The sequence below is a fragment of the Carassius gibelio genome, chromosome B22 (genome assembly GCF_023724105.1).
Source record: "Carassius gibelio isolate Cgi1373 ecotype wild population from Czech Republic chromosome B22, carGib1.2-hapl.c, whole genome shotgun sequence".
Taxonomy (NCBI): Eukaryota; Metazoa; Chordata; class Actinopteri; order Cypriniformes; family Cyprinidae; genus Carassius; species Carassius gibelio.
The window spans coordinates 5,216,809-5,234,371 of record NC_068417.1 but is presented as its reverse complement, the minus strand read 5'-3'; the positions used below and the strand labels follow the sequence as shown (position 1 = coordinate 5,234,371).

Sequence of the window (17,563 nt, the reverse complement as noted above, 5' to 3'; positions counted from 1 at the left end):
GTACTGTTTCAGTACTCCTTGGGACTAAATTGGCCCACTTACTAGTATATAGAAATGTACAGTTTAACAGTAGCAAACTTTGAGTACACAACTAGTTTACCTCTATATTTACATTTATTCATTTAGCAGATGCTTTTATCCAAAGCTACTTACAAATGAGGACAGTGGAAGCAATCAAAAAACAACAAAAAGAGAAATGATATATAAGTGCTATAACAAGTCTCAGTCAGGTTAACACAGTACATGTAGCATGGGATTTTAAATAATATAATAAATAAAAAGAAAACATAGAATAGAAAAAGAATAGAGCAAGCTAGTGTTAGAGGTCTTTACATATATATATATATATATATATATATATATATACACACACACACACACACACACACACACACATACAATTGCATAATAAATGAAAAGAAAATAGAATACAAAAAGATTAGAAAGGTAGTTAGATTTTTTAAAGAATAGAATTAGAAAAGTGAGTGATAAAGTTAGAGGGTCAAATAAAGATGGAAGAGATGTGTTTTAAGCCGATTCTTGAAGATGGCTAAGGACTCAGCTGCTCGGATTGAGTTGGGGAGGTCATTCCATCAGGAGGAACATTTAATTTAAAAGTTCGTAAAAGTGACTTTGTGCTTCTTTGGGATGAACAATCAAGTGACGTTCACTTGCAGAACACAAGTTTTTATAAATGTGAGAGTGTGTTTTATGTTGAATGTGAATGTATCTGCATGATTACCATCTGTTTGAGTGCAAATCAGCCCAAATCAGCTCGCTATTACTGCATGATAACGGCTATCAAAGTGAACGCATCTTCATGAATAGAGAGAGTGGATTATTTACTTTGGCACATTTGTGTTATACCATCTGTATAAGTGGCCATCAGCACATCAGCATTTATTTGCATCGTAATTCATTGTAAAAGACGCATTTTTAATAATCTCAGGAAGTTCTGTAATTGGCAAACAAAGTTAAATCTTTTTTTTAATTTTTCTTATTATTCTTATTTTTCTTACTCAAATTATTCTTATTGTATTTTTCTGGTGCTCAAATAAATCACTTATATGATGTCTAAGTTTCTGTCTAGTGTTTTATAATTATGCAGTGGTATGTTTACTGACTAAATAGTTTGTAGAAGCCTTCAATACTATTGGGAAATATATTTTCTAATATTTGGGGGGTGGGGGGTGTAGACATAGTCTCATAAAAATATTTGCAGGAGTCTCATTCTTCATTATATTTTATTCAGATTTGAAATAGAAACTCATGACACATGTGGCTTTCAACCCATTACTTTTCTAGATTGCTCCAGGACTCATTTCATGTATTTTTATATCAAATAAAAAAATATTTAAAAGTGGTAAAATTCAAGGCACTTCAGTGTCTATAACTTTTAATATTATTATTATTATCAAATCTGGTTGATGAAAAGTGAAGCCCAAGGGGTCTTCTTTCTAAAGACACCAAAATTATGTTTGTTACACACTGAAGTAGGAAACTGTTAAAATTATAAGTTAGGTAGAGCACTTTCAGCTGTGAGTCCCATAATGGGGGGTGCTGGCTAACAGGTTAATGAGGAAGTGCTACTATAATAAATAAGGCAATACATTATTCTAATATGATTATTTATTTTATTGGCATATATAATAATTATCTGTATAAATAATATGTAGATAATGTTTAACTTAATATATATTTATATATTAAATATATAAGATTTATTTATTTATTTTATTTATTACATTTTATATTATCTCACACATGGATCGGCATTTTCTATAATGTCTAAATTTAAATCAAAATACATATCTGATATGACTTAATATAAATTAGCATAAAACAAACAATATAATTCACATTCTCAAGGATTAAATATTAAATGGAAATAAATAAAAATTGCACAGCCATCAGTTAGGTGGTGATAAAGTAAACAACTTATGAACAAAAGAAGAAGAAAGAAACAGCTTGGTGCGCTTTTTCTTAGCATCCGTTTCTACAGTGGCTCGTCGATTCGTCGCTCTGTTGAGAATGTCTTGAGTCTTAACCAGGAACATACCCTGAGTTGAATGAACTTACTCCCGGATGTGTTTTTGGAACCACATACCTCGAGTAAGCAAGGTTTGGGGTTAATCAATCGAGAGTTCAGGGTTTAGTTCACGGTAAGTTAACCCTGCTTTCTGGAATACACCCCTGAACATCCAAAGAAAAAACAGGGTATCTGCTTGTAAACAAAAACATTTTATTCTAGCTTCATGCTTCATGTACAATTTAGTTGTTCTGAAACCAAACACTCAAGGGTTTCCCATCTCAGGGTAAGACAACTCTGAGTTTATTGAACCTTCTTACTGGAATACACCCCTGAGGGTAAATTACTTATTGTGATTGTTTATTGTATGTCTCCGTAAAGAAAACAACTGAGTGAAACTCTTCCCACATACAGAGCAGTGGTACGGTTTCTCTCCAGTGTGAATCCTCTCATGTGTTTTCAGGTCTCCTGACCGACTGAATCTCTTGTCACAGTGTGAACACTTGTAAGGTTTCTCTCCAGTGTGGATCCTCTGGTGACGTTTCAAATGTTCAGCTGTAATGAAAGTCTTCTCACACTCAAAGCACATATGATCTCTCACACCAGTGTGTATCTTCTGATGAACTTTTAAAGTATGCAGATGTGAAAAACTATTTCCACAGAAAGAAAAGGAATGTGGTAACTCCTTTGTATGAATTTTCAGGTGACCCTTCAGGTGTGAAGCTCTTAAAAAGTGTTTTTCCGCACTGATCACAGATGTGCAGTTTCTCTCCAGTGTGGATGTTCACGTGTCTCTTAAAGTGTCCTTTGTATGTGAAACTCTTCTCACACTGATCACATGTGAACGGTTTCTCTCCAGTGTGGATCCTCATGTGAACACTGAGATTCTGTTTGTATGTTAAACTCTTTCCACACTGAGTGCAGGTGAAAGAAAAGAAAAAAAGAGACACTAATACAATGTCTTTTTAGTGTGACTTATAGTCCGGAAAATACGGTAACTCTGCAGTGTACACAGACATCTCATCAGTCAACCTCAAACTAATCTGTTTTTTAAATTGTGGAATATATACACCTAATCCAACCTTTTGACTGATAGGTTCCTTAGAACCATCTGTAAATATTTGTAATACTGAATAAAATGTGTTATTTAAAAAAGCATTAACCTCATTTCCAGTGTACTCTTCTTTGGGCTTGTCTAGTAAACTCAAATCTACAAGTGGTTCAGGGACTTTCCATGGTGGAGTATCAGTAAGTGGTATACTGGGACAGAAGATCTTATTGTCCATGCAACATTCCTTAGCCCATACTCTGCTCTTCCATCCAAAACTGTGTCCTCCATCATATGAGTATTCCCAGCACTCCTCCAATACTTTGGGAGTAAGGTGATTATTTGCTGATTGCTGAAGATTTACCCAGTATGTAATTGCCAGTTTTTCTCTTCTAATATCTAGAGGCATCTCTCCCATTTCTACTCCAATTGCATCTACAGGGGATGTTTTAACTGCTCCACAACATATTCTTAGTGCTTTGGATTGAATTATATCTAATTTTTTCAGTAAAGACTTGGATGCCGAACCATATACAATACATCCATAATCAAAGCAAGAACGAATCAGTGCTTGATACATGCACAACAATGCACTACGACTAGCTCCCCAATTGTGACTAGCATCCGTAGGCATGCAATTTAAGATCTTTTTACACTTTGACTCAATTTTACTGATATGACATTTCCATGTTAATTTTCCATCAAACCATAATCCAAGATATTTAGGGAGAGAAAGGCAGAATTTTGTGTATAAGTTTAAACGAATGAGAGGAACATTTAAGAGATTTAAGAGAACAGTAATGTCTTTTGGTGTGGATGCTAAAATACTTCTCATTATAGTTATTGGTCTTTGTGTGAACAGCTTTAAGTGATCTGATTTGCCCAAATTCATTGAAGATCTGATTTGTAGCACTTGAAAAGTTAAACTAGCATTTCCATTCTCTTGCTTCTAAGACAGATGTGTTCAGTATAATCACCATAGAAAGAAAGGCAGACTATGAGGTGTGGAAAGATATCAGGTACTGTTGAAACAGGAAGAGGCGGCACGTATTTGTAAAGATTAATAAAGAATACAATGGACTTCATTTAAACTTCATGATATAAACACTCTTACAATGGGCACAATCTGATGGGAGTTGTGGTAATGGCCAATAACAGCAGTAGGAGTAAAAGTTGTAGAATTTTGTACAAGTATGCTTGTACAATATAATTGTATAATATTGTATGAATTATTACTACTACAACATGCTCTTTGTTGACTGTTCTTCCTGATGGGCTATGTGAACCAAAATTTAAGAAACATCAAATGCTGAGAAAAATGTATCTGCAGTAAGGTTCAGTCAAGGTGCTCAGACGCACAGACGTACCATTGGAAGTGTTTGCCTTTGCAGCTTTTGGTCTTCTTCATAAACGCACAAGATGGTCAAATTCAAATCTCATGACAGGCCTTCCTGAAATATAAACATATTGAGACAGTTTGTTAAAATGATCTGTGACCAAAATATTTGATTAACACATAATATAAGGATGCGTTCATTAAAGCAAATCAGTTATAACTAAAAGTCTTCAACATTACCTGTGAAGGGTTGATCCTTTGAAGGACTTGTTCAGCCCCCTTGACAGCTTCTTCAAAATCAGCATTGGGAGCGTGGAGTTGAAGTTCCCTGTTAATTCTAGCAGAGCGAGAGAGAGAGAGCGAGAGAGAGAGAGAGGGAGAGATTTTACAAGAGATGGCTTCTTTAAAGATCTGCTGGATTACAGGTTCTTGTGGAGTATGTAATCTGACGTAACTGCAAGACAGAAAAAACACTGAACTACAATGACTTCACAAAAAGGTATTAAAAGCGTGGAAAACTTAGCGGTTACTTTGCTTTACAAATAGTGTAGAGTAAAAACACAGTTGCTGTGGTAAAATCCTGGTAAGTGTTGTGGTTATTGTGTGTTAGTTAATACAAATACCAGATTAAACTACGGTTAACGTGGTAAACCCATAGTAAATGTTGTGGTTATTGTGCATTAGTAACTACAAATACCAGAGTAAAACTATGGTTACAGTAGGAGAAGCATGGTAAATATGCTGTAGTTACTGTGTGTGTATTGGCTACACATGACCTGGTCGAGCAAAAGTTTGGCTATTATTGTAAAAATATGGTAAATGTGCGTAACTTTTTACACAATCACGATTATCACGCGATATTGGGTTGGGTGCTTTGTTGTGCTTGTATCAGTAATGTCTAAAAGCTGAAGACCCATGTCACATCATTATTTATTTAAAACTGCAACAGGTCTACATACAGTACAGGTTAGCTTAGGCTAATGACAATGGTAGGCTAGCTGAGCAGCCCACTGACCCATAATTTGAGCATAAACTGTCCTTTAAAAACACGACCCTGTCTAACGTGATGCAGAAATACTGAAATAATTAAAAACAATACGTTAACCACGTGATATCATTACAAAAAGAAGAAGCAAAAAAGGTCTTTACCCTTGCTTACCTGTTTGAAGGTGTACGCGCATCAGGTGAACTGGACGAGCCTCGCTGGTGACGGCACTGCCGCTGAAGATGATGCGTGTTATTTGGACGCATCTGCTCTCCACCGAAATAAATGTGAAGGATTGGCGTATCATATGCACGCAAAAATGGCATTTGGCGTATATGCATTACACGCAACTAGAAAGTGTAAAGTCGTGTTATTTATACGCAGAATGATGAGAACGGGTTAAACACACTTTAAGGAATTAGGCTGATAACTGTGTCTCTAGGAACTTTCAATGTCTTGGAAATCTTCATATAGCCTTAGCCTTTATAAAATACTACGATATTTATTCTCTTTAGCTTTTGTGAGATCTCTGTTGACATTTTTGCTACTCAACTTCTACACATGCATGGGCTAACTGTATGTGTAACGGCTCAAACTAATTCTGTTTTTAATAGTGTTTCTGAAAGCTTAATTGTGTTTTGAGACTGTTTTATTCCCTACTATGCAAATAAGTGATTTAAAAACAGCAATGTTGAATAGGGGTTGAATAATTATGACATATCAGTATTATTAAAAAGTCTTATAACTCAAAAGTATTACATTATATATTGGCAATATCACTTTTAATATTCCAGTGAACTGTTATAGATGCAATTTTTATTTTATCCTGGATCTTCAGAAAAGCTTGTATTTGTAAAGTACTGCAGTCTCTGGGGGGGTTGAGTAATTTTGATTGCAACTGTAAACATATTTTGGTCCAAAAATAGCAAAAAAAAAAACTATGACTTTATTCATCATTGTCTTCTCTTCCGTGTCTGTTGTGAGAGAGAGTCCAAAACAAAGCAGTTTGTCATATCCGGTTCGCGAACTAATCATTTGATGTAACCGGATCTTCTTTAACCAGTTCACCAAAATCGAACTGAATCGTTTTATTCCTTTAATGTTCACTCCAAGAAAAAAAACAATGTAAAAATTACTTGTTTGCATTTTTTAGATTATTGGGGCACTAATAACACAATTAATTTAATAGCATTTAAATGATCATTTAATACCTACAAAGACAAAAACAAAGTTGAAAATGTAAAAATACCATGAAACAATTCATGTCAAGTAAATTTTATTTCAACAAAACAACTTCGCTCCCATTTTCTGCAAAAATTCCAACAATTTTAACGACAATTGTATTGTCTAAAACATATGGGGCCCTCTCCAACTTCTCAGCTCTGCTATGTATAATCTCCAAAGAACTTTTGAACTCAAAACTCAAAAACGAAACATCTTTCAAATAAAATGCACAAACAAAATAGGACCTATGGGAACCTTGGCCAAGTTATTTTCGATGGTATGCTGCGAAGCATTCCCTCTCTCCGATCAAGAACAGGAAAACATTGCAATTCCCACATTTCCATCTTGACACACCCTTTGGGCAGAGGCAGCACCGCCCCCAGTTGTCAGTATGAAGTGGCAAATGTCCATAGTTGTCGTAGTGTACATCTGGTTGTGGTTTGGGGGGTCATGGGGGGAGGCACTTCTTCTCACAGGACATTTGTGGTGCAGAGGCAGATGATGGTCTGCCAACTCTGGGTACTGCCTTGTTGACTTGTTTCAAACTGTGAGCCACAGCCAGGCGAAATCTTTTGAGAGGCATTGGTTTTTCCTTCAGTAGGCCACAGTCTCTCTTGTAGACCAGCCAGGCATTGGAGATGGACAGGTCAAGGACGTATCCAAACAGGGGGAAGTACCAGCGTCGTGACTTGGCAGGGGTCTTGTACAGGTGAACCAGCATGTCAGAAAGATCAATGCCACCCATACGCTGATTGTAGGCAGCAATGAGTGAAGGGCATGGGACAGCAATCTTCGCTTTCTCATCTTTGCTCCACCTTTGGACACTTGTAAGGGGCATGATCCCACAGGCATTGCTCAGGAGGGTAATACATGTATTGTCATACCATTTGACTGCGAGTACTCCTTCAGCAGACTTATAGTCAAGAGCTCCACGTCCTCTCTCCATCAGCTCTTTGTCTTCTATCAGGTGAGCTCCACCGATGCGGTTTGATCGGGCTGTGCTGATGCACTTGATGCTGAGATTTGCGTGCAGGCTCAGGATCAGGTCGAAACTAGTTAAGTAATTGTCAAAGAAAACAACTGAAAGCCGTGGCTGTGTTATGGTTTTGCATAATGTTGTCACCACTTTGCTCCCTGGAAGTCGCTCCTGCTCTTCCTCACTTAGATCAACATTGAAGAAGGTGGACGGCCCTTGATAGAGCAGTAGGTCATGGATAATGCCAGATGAACCGGCACGACAGAACACTTTAAAGCCCCACTTGTCAGGTTTATTGGCAATGTATTGGCGGAGATTGCCAACCCTTGTGCCTTTATAAGACACCATGACTTCATCCACACTGCGCTTGTAGGTGGATGGGATGAGGAGACATTGCTTACGAAGCATCACAAAGAGGGGTCGGATTTTGTAAAATCGGTCAGGGCTCCCATCACACTGCTGATTATCATTAAAGTGAATGTAGCGACGTACAGTATTGTTCAAAATAATAGCAGTACAATGTGACTAACCAGAATAATCAAGGTTTTTCGTATATTTTTTTATTGCTACGTGGCAAACAAGTTACCAGTAGGTTCAGTAGATTCTCAGAAAACAAATGAGACCCAGCATTCATGATATGCACGCTCTTAAGGCTGTGCAATTGGGCAATTAGTTGAATTAGTTGAAAGGGGTGTGTTCAAAAAAATAGCAGTGTGGCATTCAATCACTGAGGTCATCAATTTTGTGAAGAAACAGGTGTGAATCAGGTGGCCCCTATTTAAGGATGAAGCCAACACTTGTTGAACATGCATTTGAAAGCTGAGGAAAATGGGTCGTTCAAGACATTGTTCAGAAGAACAGCGTACTTTGATTAAAAAGTTGATTAGAGAGGGGAAAACCTATAAAGAGGTGCAAAAAATGATAGGCTGTTCAGCTAAAATGATCTCCAATGCCTTAAAATGGAGAGCAAAACCAGAGAGACGTGGAAGAAAACGGAAGACAACCATCAAAATGGATAGAAGAATAACCAGAATGGCAAAGGCTCAGCCAATGATCACCTCCATGATGATCAAAGACAGTCTGGAGTTACCTGTAAGTACTGTGACAGTTAGAAGACGTCTGTGTGAAGCTAATCTATTTTCAAGAATCCCCCGCAAAGTCCCTCTGTTAAAAAAAAGGCATGTGCAGAAGAGGTTACAATTTACCAAAGAACACATCAACTGGCCTAAAGAGAAATGGAGGAACATTTTGTGGACTGATGAGAGTAAAATTGTTCTTTTTGGGTCCAAGGGCCACAGGCAGTTTGTGAGACGACCCCCAAACTCTGAATTCAAGCCACAGTACACAGTGAAGACAGTGAAGCATGGAGGTGCAAGCATCATGATATGGGCATGTTTCTCCTACTATGGTGTTGGGCCTATTTATCGCATACCAGGGATCATGGATCAGTTTGCATATGTTAAAATACTTGAAGAGGTCATGTTGCCCTATGCTGAAGAGGACATGCCCTTGAAATGGTTGTTTCAACAAGACAATGACCCAAAACACACTAGTAAACGGGCAAAGTCTTGGTTCCAAACCAACAAAATTAATGTTATGGAGTGGCCAGCCCAATCTCCAGACCTTAATCCAATTGAGAACTTGTGGGGTGATATCAAAAATGCTGTTTCTGAAGCAAAACCAAGAAATGTGAATGAATTGTGGAATGTTGTTAAAGAATCATGGAGTGGAATAACAGCTGAGAGGTGCCACAAGTTGGTTGACTCCATGCCACACAGATGTCAAGCAGTTTTAAAAAACTGTGGTCATACAACTAAATATTAGTTTAGTGATTCACAGGATTGCTAAATCCCAGAAAAAAAAAATGTTTGTACAAAATAGTTTTGAGTTTGTACAGTCAAAGGTAGACACTGCTATTTTTTTGAACACACCCCTTTCAACTAATTGCCCAATTGCACAGCCTTAAGAGCGTGCATATCATGAATGCTGGGTCTTGTTTGTTTTCTGACAATCTACTGAACCTACTGGTAACTTGTTTGCCACGTAGCAATAAAAAATATACTAAAAACCTTGATTATTCTGGTTAGTCACATTGTACTGCTATTATTTTGAACAATACTGTAACTGCTTGAATCTCCTCTGCGGCATGATATCAGCAATCACGTTGAAGCGTGATCATACATATTAAACCATTTAAGTATAATAACACTATAACTGTAACATATTGATAACAATGCATGAACAGCAGTGTTTTTATTCCATGGAAAATAGCGAATTGTAATAAAATTAGCATAACTTCACCAAACTGTTACCATGCGGTTGAGCTGTCATTCCATGCCAACTCAACCGTATGGTCAAGCATGTTTTAAAAAAATTATTTGACCATTATAAGAGGTTTCTGTTTTGCATCAATTTACATAATTCTGTTAAGTAACGTGTTAGATGATATGAAATGTTGAAAAAACGAACTCCCCTTTGAAAGTACAGCCAAAAATAGTCCAAATGTCAGAGGTGATTTCAATTTTAATCTTGCTAGCAGCATGATGAGTGAAAAGTTCTACTGTCAAAAAATAGAGTGACCTCTAGTGGATGTTAGGAGCATAGCATACCTCAACCAAGTTGTAGAGATGACCCAATCAGCTTGAGTTCAGTTCCACACATTTTTCAATAAGATATAGGGACTCAAAAAGTGATCTACCAAATGGTTGAGTAGAACGCGTCTCCAATACGCATTAATCCACAAATGACTTAAGCTGTTAATTTGTTTAATGTGGGTGACACTCCTTCTGAGTTGAAACAAACCAATATCCCGGAGTAATTCATTTACTCAAACAGTACACTGACTGAACTGCTGTGAAGAGAGAACTGAAGATGAACACCGAGCCGAGCCAGATAATGAACAAAAGATTGACATATTTGACATTTTATATATAAAATGAATAAATAGGCCTATATGAGAAATACATTTTTACTTAAGAAATTAAGAAAATGAACAAAAAACTGTGCAACAAGTAGCCTAGTATGTGCTGCGCAAAAGGAAACCAGACGACAGAAAGAGGCATCCTATTTTTCTTTAGGCTTATTTTATGCATAAAGGTTTGTTTTTATTGTGAATGTGCACAAATACAGGCAAACCGTTTACAATTACGATGATCATTTTGACTAAAATGAGAAGTTGTTTCCACAGTTTCACTGGCAAAAAAATAAATAAATAAATAAATCAAGTGATTGTGCTGGGGCAGCATACACACACAGTTACTTTGACAACGCAGTCTCTTCATTATCATAATAAAATACAAAAACACTGATAAAATACAGTCAGTCAAACATGAAAAAAAAAAAAACACTGCACAGTTTAAATATGTAGTAAAATCTGTGCCATTAAGTGTTATCACTGTACCACCGTGATGTTATGCAAAATATTATGTTTTACGTAGATATTTGAACGTGAATGAAGTCCATAATAAATACAAATACATCGGAAATACAGAAACATTTGATTTTGTGTCGAATGGGAGAGCAAATGTTGGTTTCAGTTTCGTTTTGGCTTAAATTAATTTGTTTTTGGCTTGTCGTCTGTATTGCTATAGCTTCTTATATTTTTAATTCTTGTTCTTTTCTAAATACTGTTAATTGAAAGGATTGTTGTGGAGTGAGGGGAACTAAAATAGCCTAGCTATGTAAACTGTAATCCGGTACTGATTCCAAATTACATGACAAAAATTATAGTTAGTAACATAATCCATTACATTACACATTTTAGGTAATCTATTTAGACTACTTTAGATTACTTTTGACCTAACTTGATTTAAATAGGATAATATTCTACCATATTGACATAAATATACAAAGAGTAATATATACATACATATACATACATATATATATATATATATATATAATCTCATTTCACAAAGCTTGTCAGAACATTCTGTTTTTGCTTCACATCGGGTTATTATTCAAATTGTGTGTATGATTATTATTATATAACTAAATGATATGAAATTATACGTATATGAATTATATAACAAAAATTAAATAACTGTAATAACAGATTTAGGTTAAATAAAGATGTCAGTCTTTATTTTTTTATTTTTAGGAAACAGATAAAAAAATTAATAAATAAACTAATTATCTTTCTAACATTCTGTATGTTGCTCAAAAACAAAATATATATTGTGTCCAGTTTTTAACCCAGTAATTTAAAAATAACACATTTTTAAAACAAAAAATACGAGTTCACATATCGCACCTAAACACACGTGGAAAACGTAATTAGAACTAGCTACTAAATTAGTTAAAATTCCTATCCATATACAGCTATGATTCACGATCCCCAGACTGACTCAAATGATTCGCGATTCCCAAACTGACTCAAATGATTCGCGATCCCGCTACGAACTCCCGAACTAATTCAAATGGTTCGCGATCCCCAAACTGACTCAAATGATTCGCGAACCCGCTACGAACTCCCGAACTGACTCAAATGATTCGCGATCCCGCTCCGAACTCCCGAACCGACTCAAATGATTCGCGAACTCGCTCCGAACTCTCGAATTGATTCAAATGATTCGCGCTCCCCAAACTGACTCAAATGATTCGCGAACCCGCTTTGAACTCCCGAACTGACTAAAATGATTCGCTATCCCCAAACTGACTCAAATGATTCGCGAACCCGCTCCGAACTTTCAAATGGATTCAAAATGATTCGCGATCCCCGAACTGACTCAAATGATTCGCTATCCAGCTTCGAACTCCCAAACTTACTCAAATGATTCGCGATCCGCGAACTGACTCAAATGATTCGCAGACCCGCTCCGAACTCCCGAACTGACTCCCGAACTCCTAATAAATATATCCATTTAAAGGTTTGCTGTTAGCATGAATAGACTTCAATTACTTTTATTCAGCAAGGATGCTTTAAAAAGATTGAAAGTGACAGTATTGACATTTATGATGAATTCTATTTCAAATAAACATTGTTCTTTTGAAATTATATTCATAAAAAACCTAAATAAAATAGCACAACTCATTTTTCAACAGTGATATTAAAGGGGTCATATGATGTGATTTCAATTATTCCTGTCTCTGTGGAGTGTTACAAGCTCTTAGGGGAGCATAAAGAAGATCTGTAAACTTGCAAAAACTAAAGTCTCAAATCAAAAGAGATATTCTTTATAAAAGTTAAGGCTCGTCCACATCCCCCTGAAACACCTCATTCAAATACGCCCCACATCTCTACATCACTACGTGGGAAGATTTGCATAACTCCGCCCAGGTGTTCACACAAAGAAAGAAGGCATAACTTTTATTCTGGCTCAATCATAGTCATTGGTTCATTTTTATAATCACTGCGTGAACCAATGGTTGTGCAGTTATACTGCGTGATTGAATAAGTCTTCAGTCCTCTGAGAAAAAGGAGTTTTCCCCAAAAGAGTCTATCGATGCAGTACAAGTCAAGGATTGATAGGGAACTATCACGTTCATGTTTTGATTTGAACAAATATATTTTTAGAGTTTTCCTTTTTTGAAAGTGCTGTTGCTCTTCAAGATAGTTGTTTTCTGTAAGAACAAAAGCAAATCATTTATAAAAGTGTGATCATATTCAAACAGGGACATGACACTGCATCACTTTTATTTTTCTTTCTGTTATCAACTGTGTTTCCCAAACTCTTTCGTTTAAATAGATAATAGTAATATATTCAACAGTTCATCTTAATACCATATAATTGTGATGATTCAGTCAAGGATGAGAAGTGAGGATTTCCAGCGGAGCATAATAAGGTTTTATATATATATATATATATATATATATATATATATATATAGATATATGATAGAGAGAGAGAGAGAGACATCACGATAACCAAACACAACACTGCCTGGGCTATAAAACAGATATAATAAATGTAACTGATGGTGAGGAATTCGTAAGCACACAAATAATGACTTCTCAAATGGATGGACTGCATTTATATAGCGCTTTCAACAGACCACATGGCCATCCAAAGCGCTTTACAATTTGCCTCACATTCACCCATTCACACACACATTCACACACCAACGGCGGTGTCTGCCATACAAGGCGCCATCCAGCTCGTTGGGAGCAGCTGGGGTTAGGTGTCTTGCTCAAGGACACCTCGACACTTGGTCAGGTGGAGCCGGGGATCGAACCACCAACCTTCCGGTTTGTAGACAACCTACATGAACCACTGAGCCACTGCCGCCCTATGGATGATGAACATAATCAGTTCAGAACATAATCAGAAGGTATTCACTACATTAAATGACAGTAAAAGGTAAAATGCAAGAAGTCATTGTGTGTATAATGTATATAGTGCTTGAGAATGAGGCATGGTGTAAGAGCTTGAATGGACTTTCTCCAAAACTAAACAGTAAAATACATTGAAAGTGAATAGAGTGATAGTCAGGGGCACTGAATACATATCGATTGAGATATGAGCTAACCTATAAAGAAACATTTTTTTATGAGTGTGTGAAATAATAATTGACTTAAGGACATATCTAGTGCTGAAGAGCGACTGTAAATGATGATTTTGTTTTCAATTCTGAGATATTTATCATCTATTGGCTACTTTTAAAATATCAATGTTATTTTTGAGTAGAAGTTATGAAGCTCTGAAGTTCTGGAAATCATTAGTAAATATAAAACACAGTTTGTTAAGGTTGTGTTTTTTCCAGCAATCCTCTAAAACTGCAGAAGTGTTTAAAATGATTCTCTGAAAACAGACGCAGTCTTACCTCTGTTTGTGTGAGAGACTCATCTTTCATCTCTTCTCTGACAGACTGCAGATGAACAGCTCAACACTGAGATCTTTGTGTCTCTGAAGACGATCAGATGCTCATCATGACCTGGACATGACAATCAGATCAAGATCATGAGAGTTCAGAGGAACAAATGATGAAGAAAATAACTAGTGCTGAATCTCTGAGAAGTTTAAATCATGTTTATCGTCTCTCTCTATCAGAAAGAAGAGGTTTGATTTGATCACAGAATACTTTCGGTTTCGCATCTTAAAATGGAAGGAGGAATAAAATATCACTTAGGTATCATACAAACAGTGCAGTAGTCAGAGACTCAATCTGTTTACTGTGCATGTGCTGATCCTGCAAACAAACATCCAATCAGGAGCCAGCCTCAGGTGCGAGACTCAGTGTTCTCAGCAGTGATCACGCATAGGCACAGGATTTTAGAGTTTAATTATTATTATTATCATTATTATTATTAATTAATTAGGATGTCAGAGTCTAATTAATTTAAGTGGGTACGGTATATAAAATATGTGAAAAATATGGATTCAGTACAGTATATAAAACAATAAAGGCATAATTTGAAAAAGCAAGACTTGAGCATTATAGCGAATAATACTTAGATCTTTACATTTGGTTTGATTCATTTCTCTCAAATAGTGTCAGAGTTTAATTAATTTAAGTGGATACAGTATATAAAACATATGAAAAACATGGTTTCATTATTGTTTTTAAAAACAATAAAGGCATAATTTGAAAAACCATGTCTTGTGCATCATACTGAATATTATTACAGTTGGTTTCATACCTTTATCTCAAACAGTGTCAGAGTTTAATTCATTTAAGTGGGTACAGTATATAAAACATGAAAAAATGTGGGTTCAGTACTGTATATAAACATTTAAATGCATAAACTGAAAAAAAAAGTATTTGGCATTATACTGATTATTCTGAATATTTTACAGTTGGTTTAATAACTTTAGTTTAAATGTTGTTGTCGTTTAATGGATTTATATTATTGCATACATTAAAAGTTGTACAATTACTATAAAACACAAAATTGTTATTCCAAAAATGGAGCTTTGTGCAATAACAGGGATGTTTTTCTAGACATTTTATGATTGGTTTTATATTATAACGACACATAGTTAAATTGTTCAATTAATTTAAATGGTTAATTTGTTTACTTTTTTCCCCTAAAAATTAAGCCTTGTGCAACGTAAAGGGCATGTATTTATGAGTATCTATGAGTTAACTATGAGTTAGTTAGAGCTCAAAACATAACAGCCGCAAAGAGTTTGTTGTCCAATGAATGTCAAACGTCAAACTAACTTTACCGTCGTTAGAAATATTCTTAATTCTACATTTTTACAAACTTTTACGCGCCGATCGCCTTTAAACGGTTTGTTTGATTAATATCTCTCTGTTTCTCGGTGGTTTGTTATTCGTCGACAGACAGGTATAAGTTATAACTGAACAAATCCCGCTTATCCAGCTCTGAAAAGCGTTCATCATTCTCCTAAATAAGTGTAATGGTGAAAGTATTCAGACTTACTTGCAGTAGTTCAGACGATCTTGTGCTGCAGGAACAGAATCCAGAAGTCTTTCAAACACTTCCGGTTTGTGATCGCTGTTAAACACCTGTGCGATCTTCACGATTGATGTTTGTCACCTGACACGACTTCATCTTGGAGAAAATCAAAGTGCAGTTAACAACAGATCTCGTGCATCAGCACCACCAACTGGACAGGAATGTGAAGCACAAACACACCTGCTTTCTCCTTCTTCTTCCTTCTAACAGCAGATCCCAAACTAAAACAGTGCACTAGCGCCACCTGCTGTTTCTTCACTTTATCCCTCTCAATCTGCTCCATTCACCTCCTTCTGATACATTTGACTACTCTGAAGGGTTAATGAATAATGACAGACAAATCATATCAAATAATCCAAGACAAACATATCAGTCTGAAAGGTAAACATTATATAACAGAATTATATACAGTCCTATTTTTTTTTTTTCATTTCTTTCATTACAGCAATAGTCTATGAATTCAGATTTATTGATTTCATTCAGTTATTCTGTAGGTTATGATGAATAATTACGATATACGAAATGTATGATTCACTGAATTAGTTCAGAACTGGTGTAATAAACTTCACATAATTACTCTGAGATTACTGACTCTAGTTAAGTCAGAATCAATTCAAATGTCTCAATTTATTATCAGTCAGGTAAATATGTATTATACCAATTACAGAGCCAATTCAGAGATATCAAATCAATAGAAAACATCACTTTCTCAAAGACAGATCTAAGAGTGAGTATGGAGTGTATATGAACACACTGCACACTACGAGCTCATCTGGATACAGAAGGACCCGGATCTTCTTACAACATTTCCTGAAGTACTTCAGACCAAAGCAAACACTGATGCATTGATCACGTGATCATTTACATCTTTTTGGGGACAGATGGTAACTCACATTAAAGACCCTGGGACCTGACACACACTGTCAGTACACTGTGCCTTTTCCCAATGCTATGTGGTATATTGATGGCAATCATAAACCCATCAGGTACTTGCGTTACAATGAAAACTGTAAGAGTCAGAATGTAAGCAATGGTGTTAACTCTGTAGTGTTAATGTATTCGATCTAATAATTATTTGTTTTCATTTAGAACAACCCACAGTGGCCTGATTTTCTCAGCAGATTTGTCTCGTCTCCCTGTTTTACTGGCAGTTGACAGACAATGTTTCTCCCTAAGTCAAGACTGAATATACGGGTAAGCGTCAAACATCTTGAGAGGAAAAGTACTGCAGAGAGGCTCCTGACTTGAAGGCGATTCCTTGCATCTGTGGCAGTGGCATTGAGGACAGAGAAGCCTCTTTCACATTCAGAAGAACTTGCCAGGTATGTTTTGCTAGCAGTCAACAACCTTTGAGGACCTTCCCATTCTGATAATTGTTGAGCTTCCAATTTCTGAAGTCCTCAACTGCCTCCCTACTTGGTACTTCAAGCATCTTTGCCAGGTCATGGATCTCTTTCTCCCCAAAGAGAATAAGAGACTCCCTGGATTTTGGCCAGTTTAGGGGATCCAGTGGTGTTATAATCTTTGTAAGATTTGTGTCAGGCATTCGTGAAGAGAGACTGTCGATGATGGCTTGGAGGAATAGGAATCTATTTACATTTTC

At 36.2% G+C, this 17,563-nt stretch overlaps 2 protein-coding genes and 1 long non-coding RNA gene across 3 annotated transcripts in view; all 3 read right to left on the bottom strand.

Moving 5' to 3' along the window:
• LOC127987694 (uncharacterized) overlaps window positions 1-17,563 on the bottom strand; it is a 2,462,016-nt gene that overhangs the window by 1,687,975 nt on the left and 756,478 nt on the right. The window lies entirely within an intron of this gene.
• LOC127987735 (uncharacterized) lies at window positions 2,718-6,007 on the bottom strand. Its single transcript, XM_052590130.1, has 3 exons — window positions 5,573-6,007; window positions 4,654-4,750; window positions 2,718-4,528 (listed from the first exon to the last, which is right to left on the bottom strand). Exon 3 carries the CDS (start codon window positions 3,967-3,969, stop codon window positions 2,995-2,997), a length of 975 nt encoding a protein of 324 aa, XP_052446090.1. The 5' UTR covers window positions 3,970-4,528; window positions 4,654-4,750; window positions 5,573-6,007; the 3' UTR covers window positions 2,718-2,994.
• LOC127987811 (uncharacterized) lies at window positions 11,700-16,210 on the bottom strand. Its single transcript, XR_008161426.1, has 3 exons — window positions 15,925-16,210; window positions 14,361-14,471; window positions 11,700-13,160 (listed from the first exon to the last, which is right to left on the bottom strand). It is a non-coding gene; the product is annotated as an uncharacterized LOC127987811 (long non-coding RNA).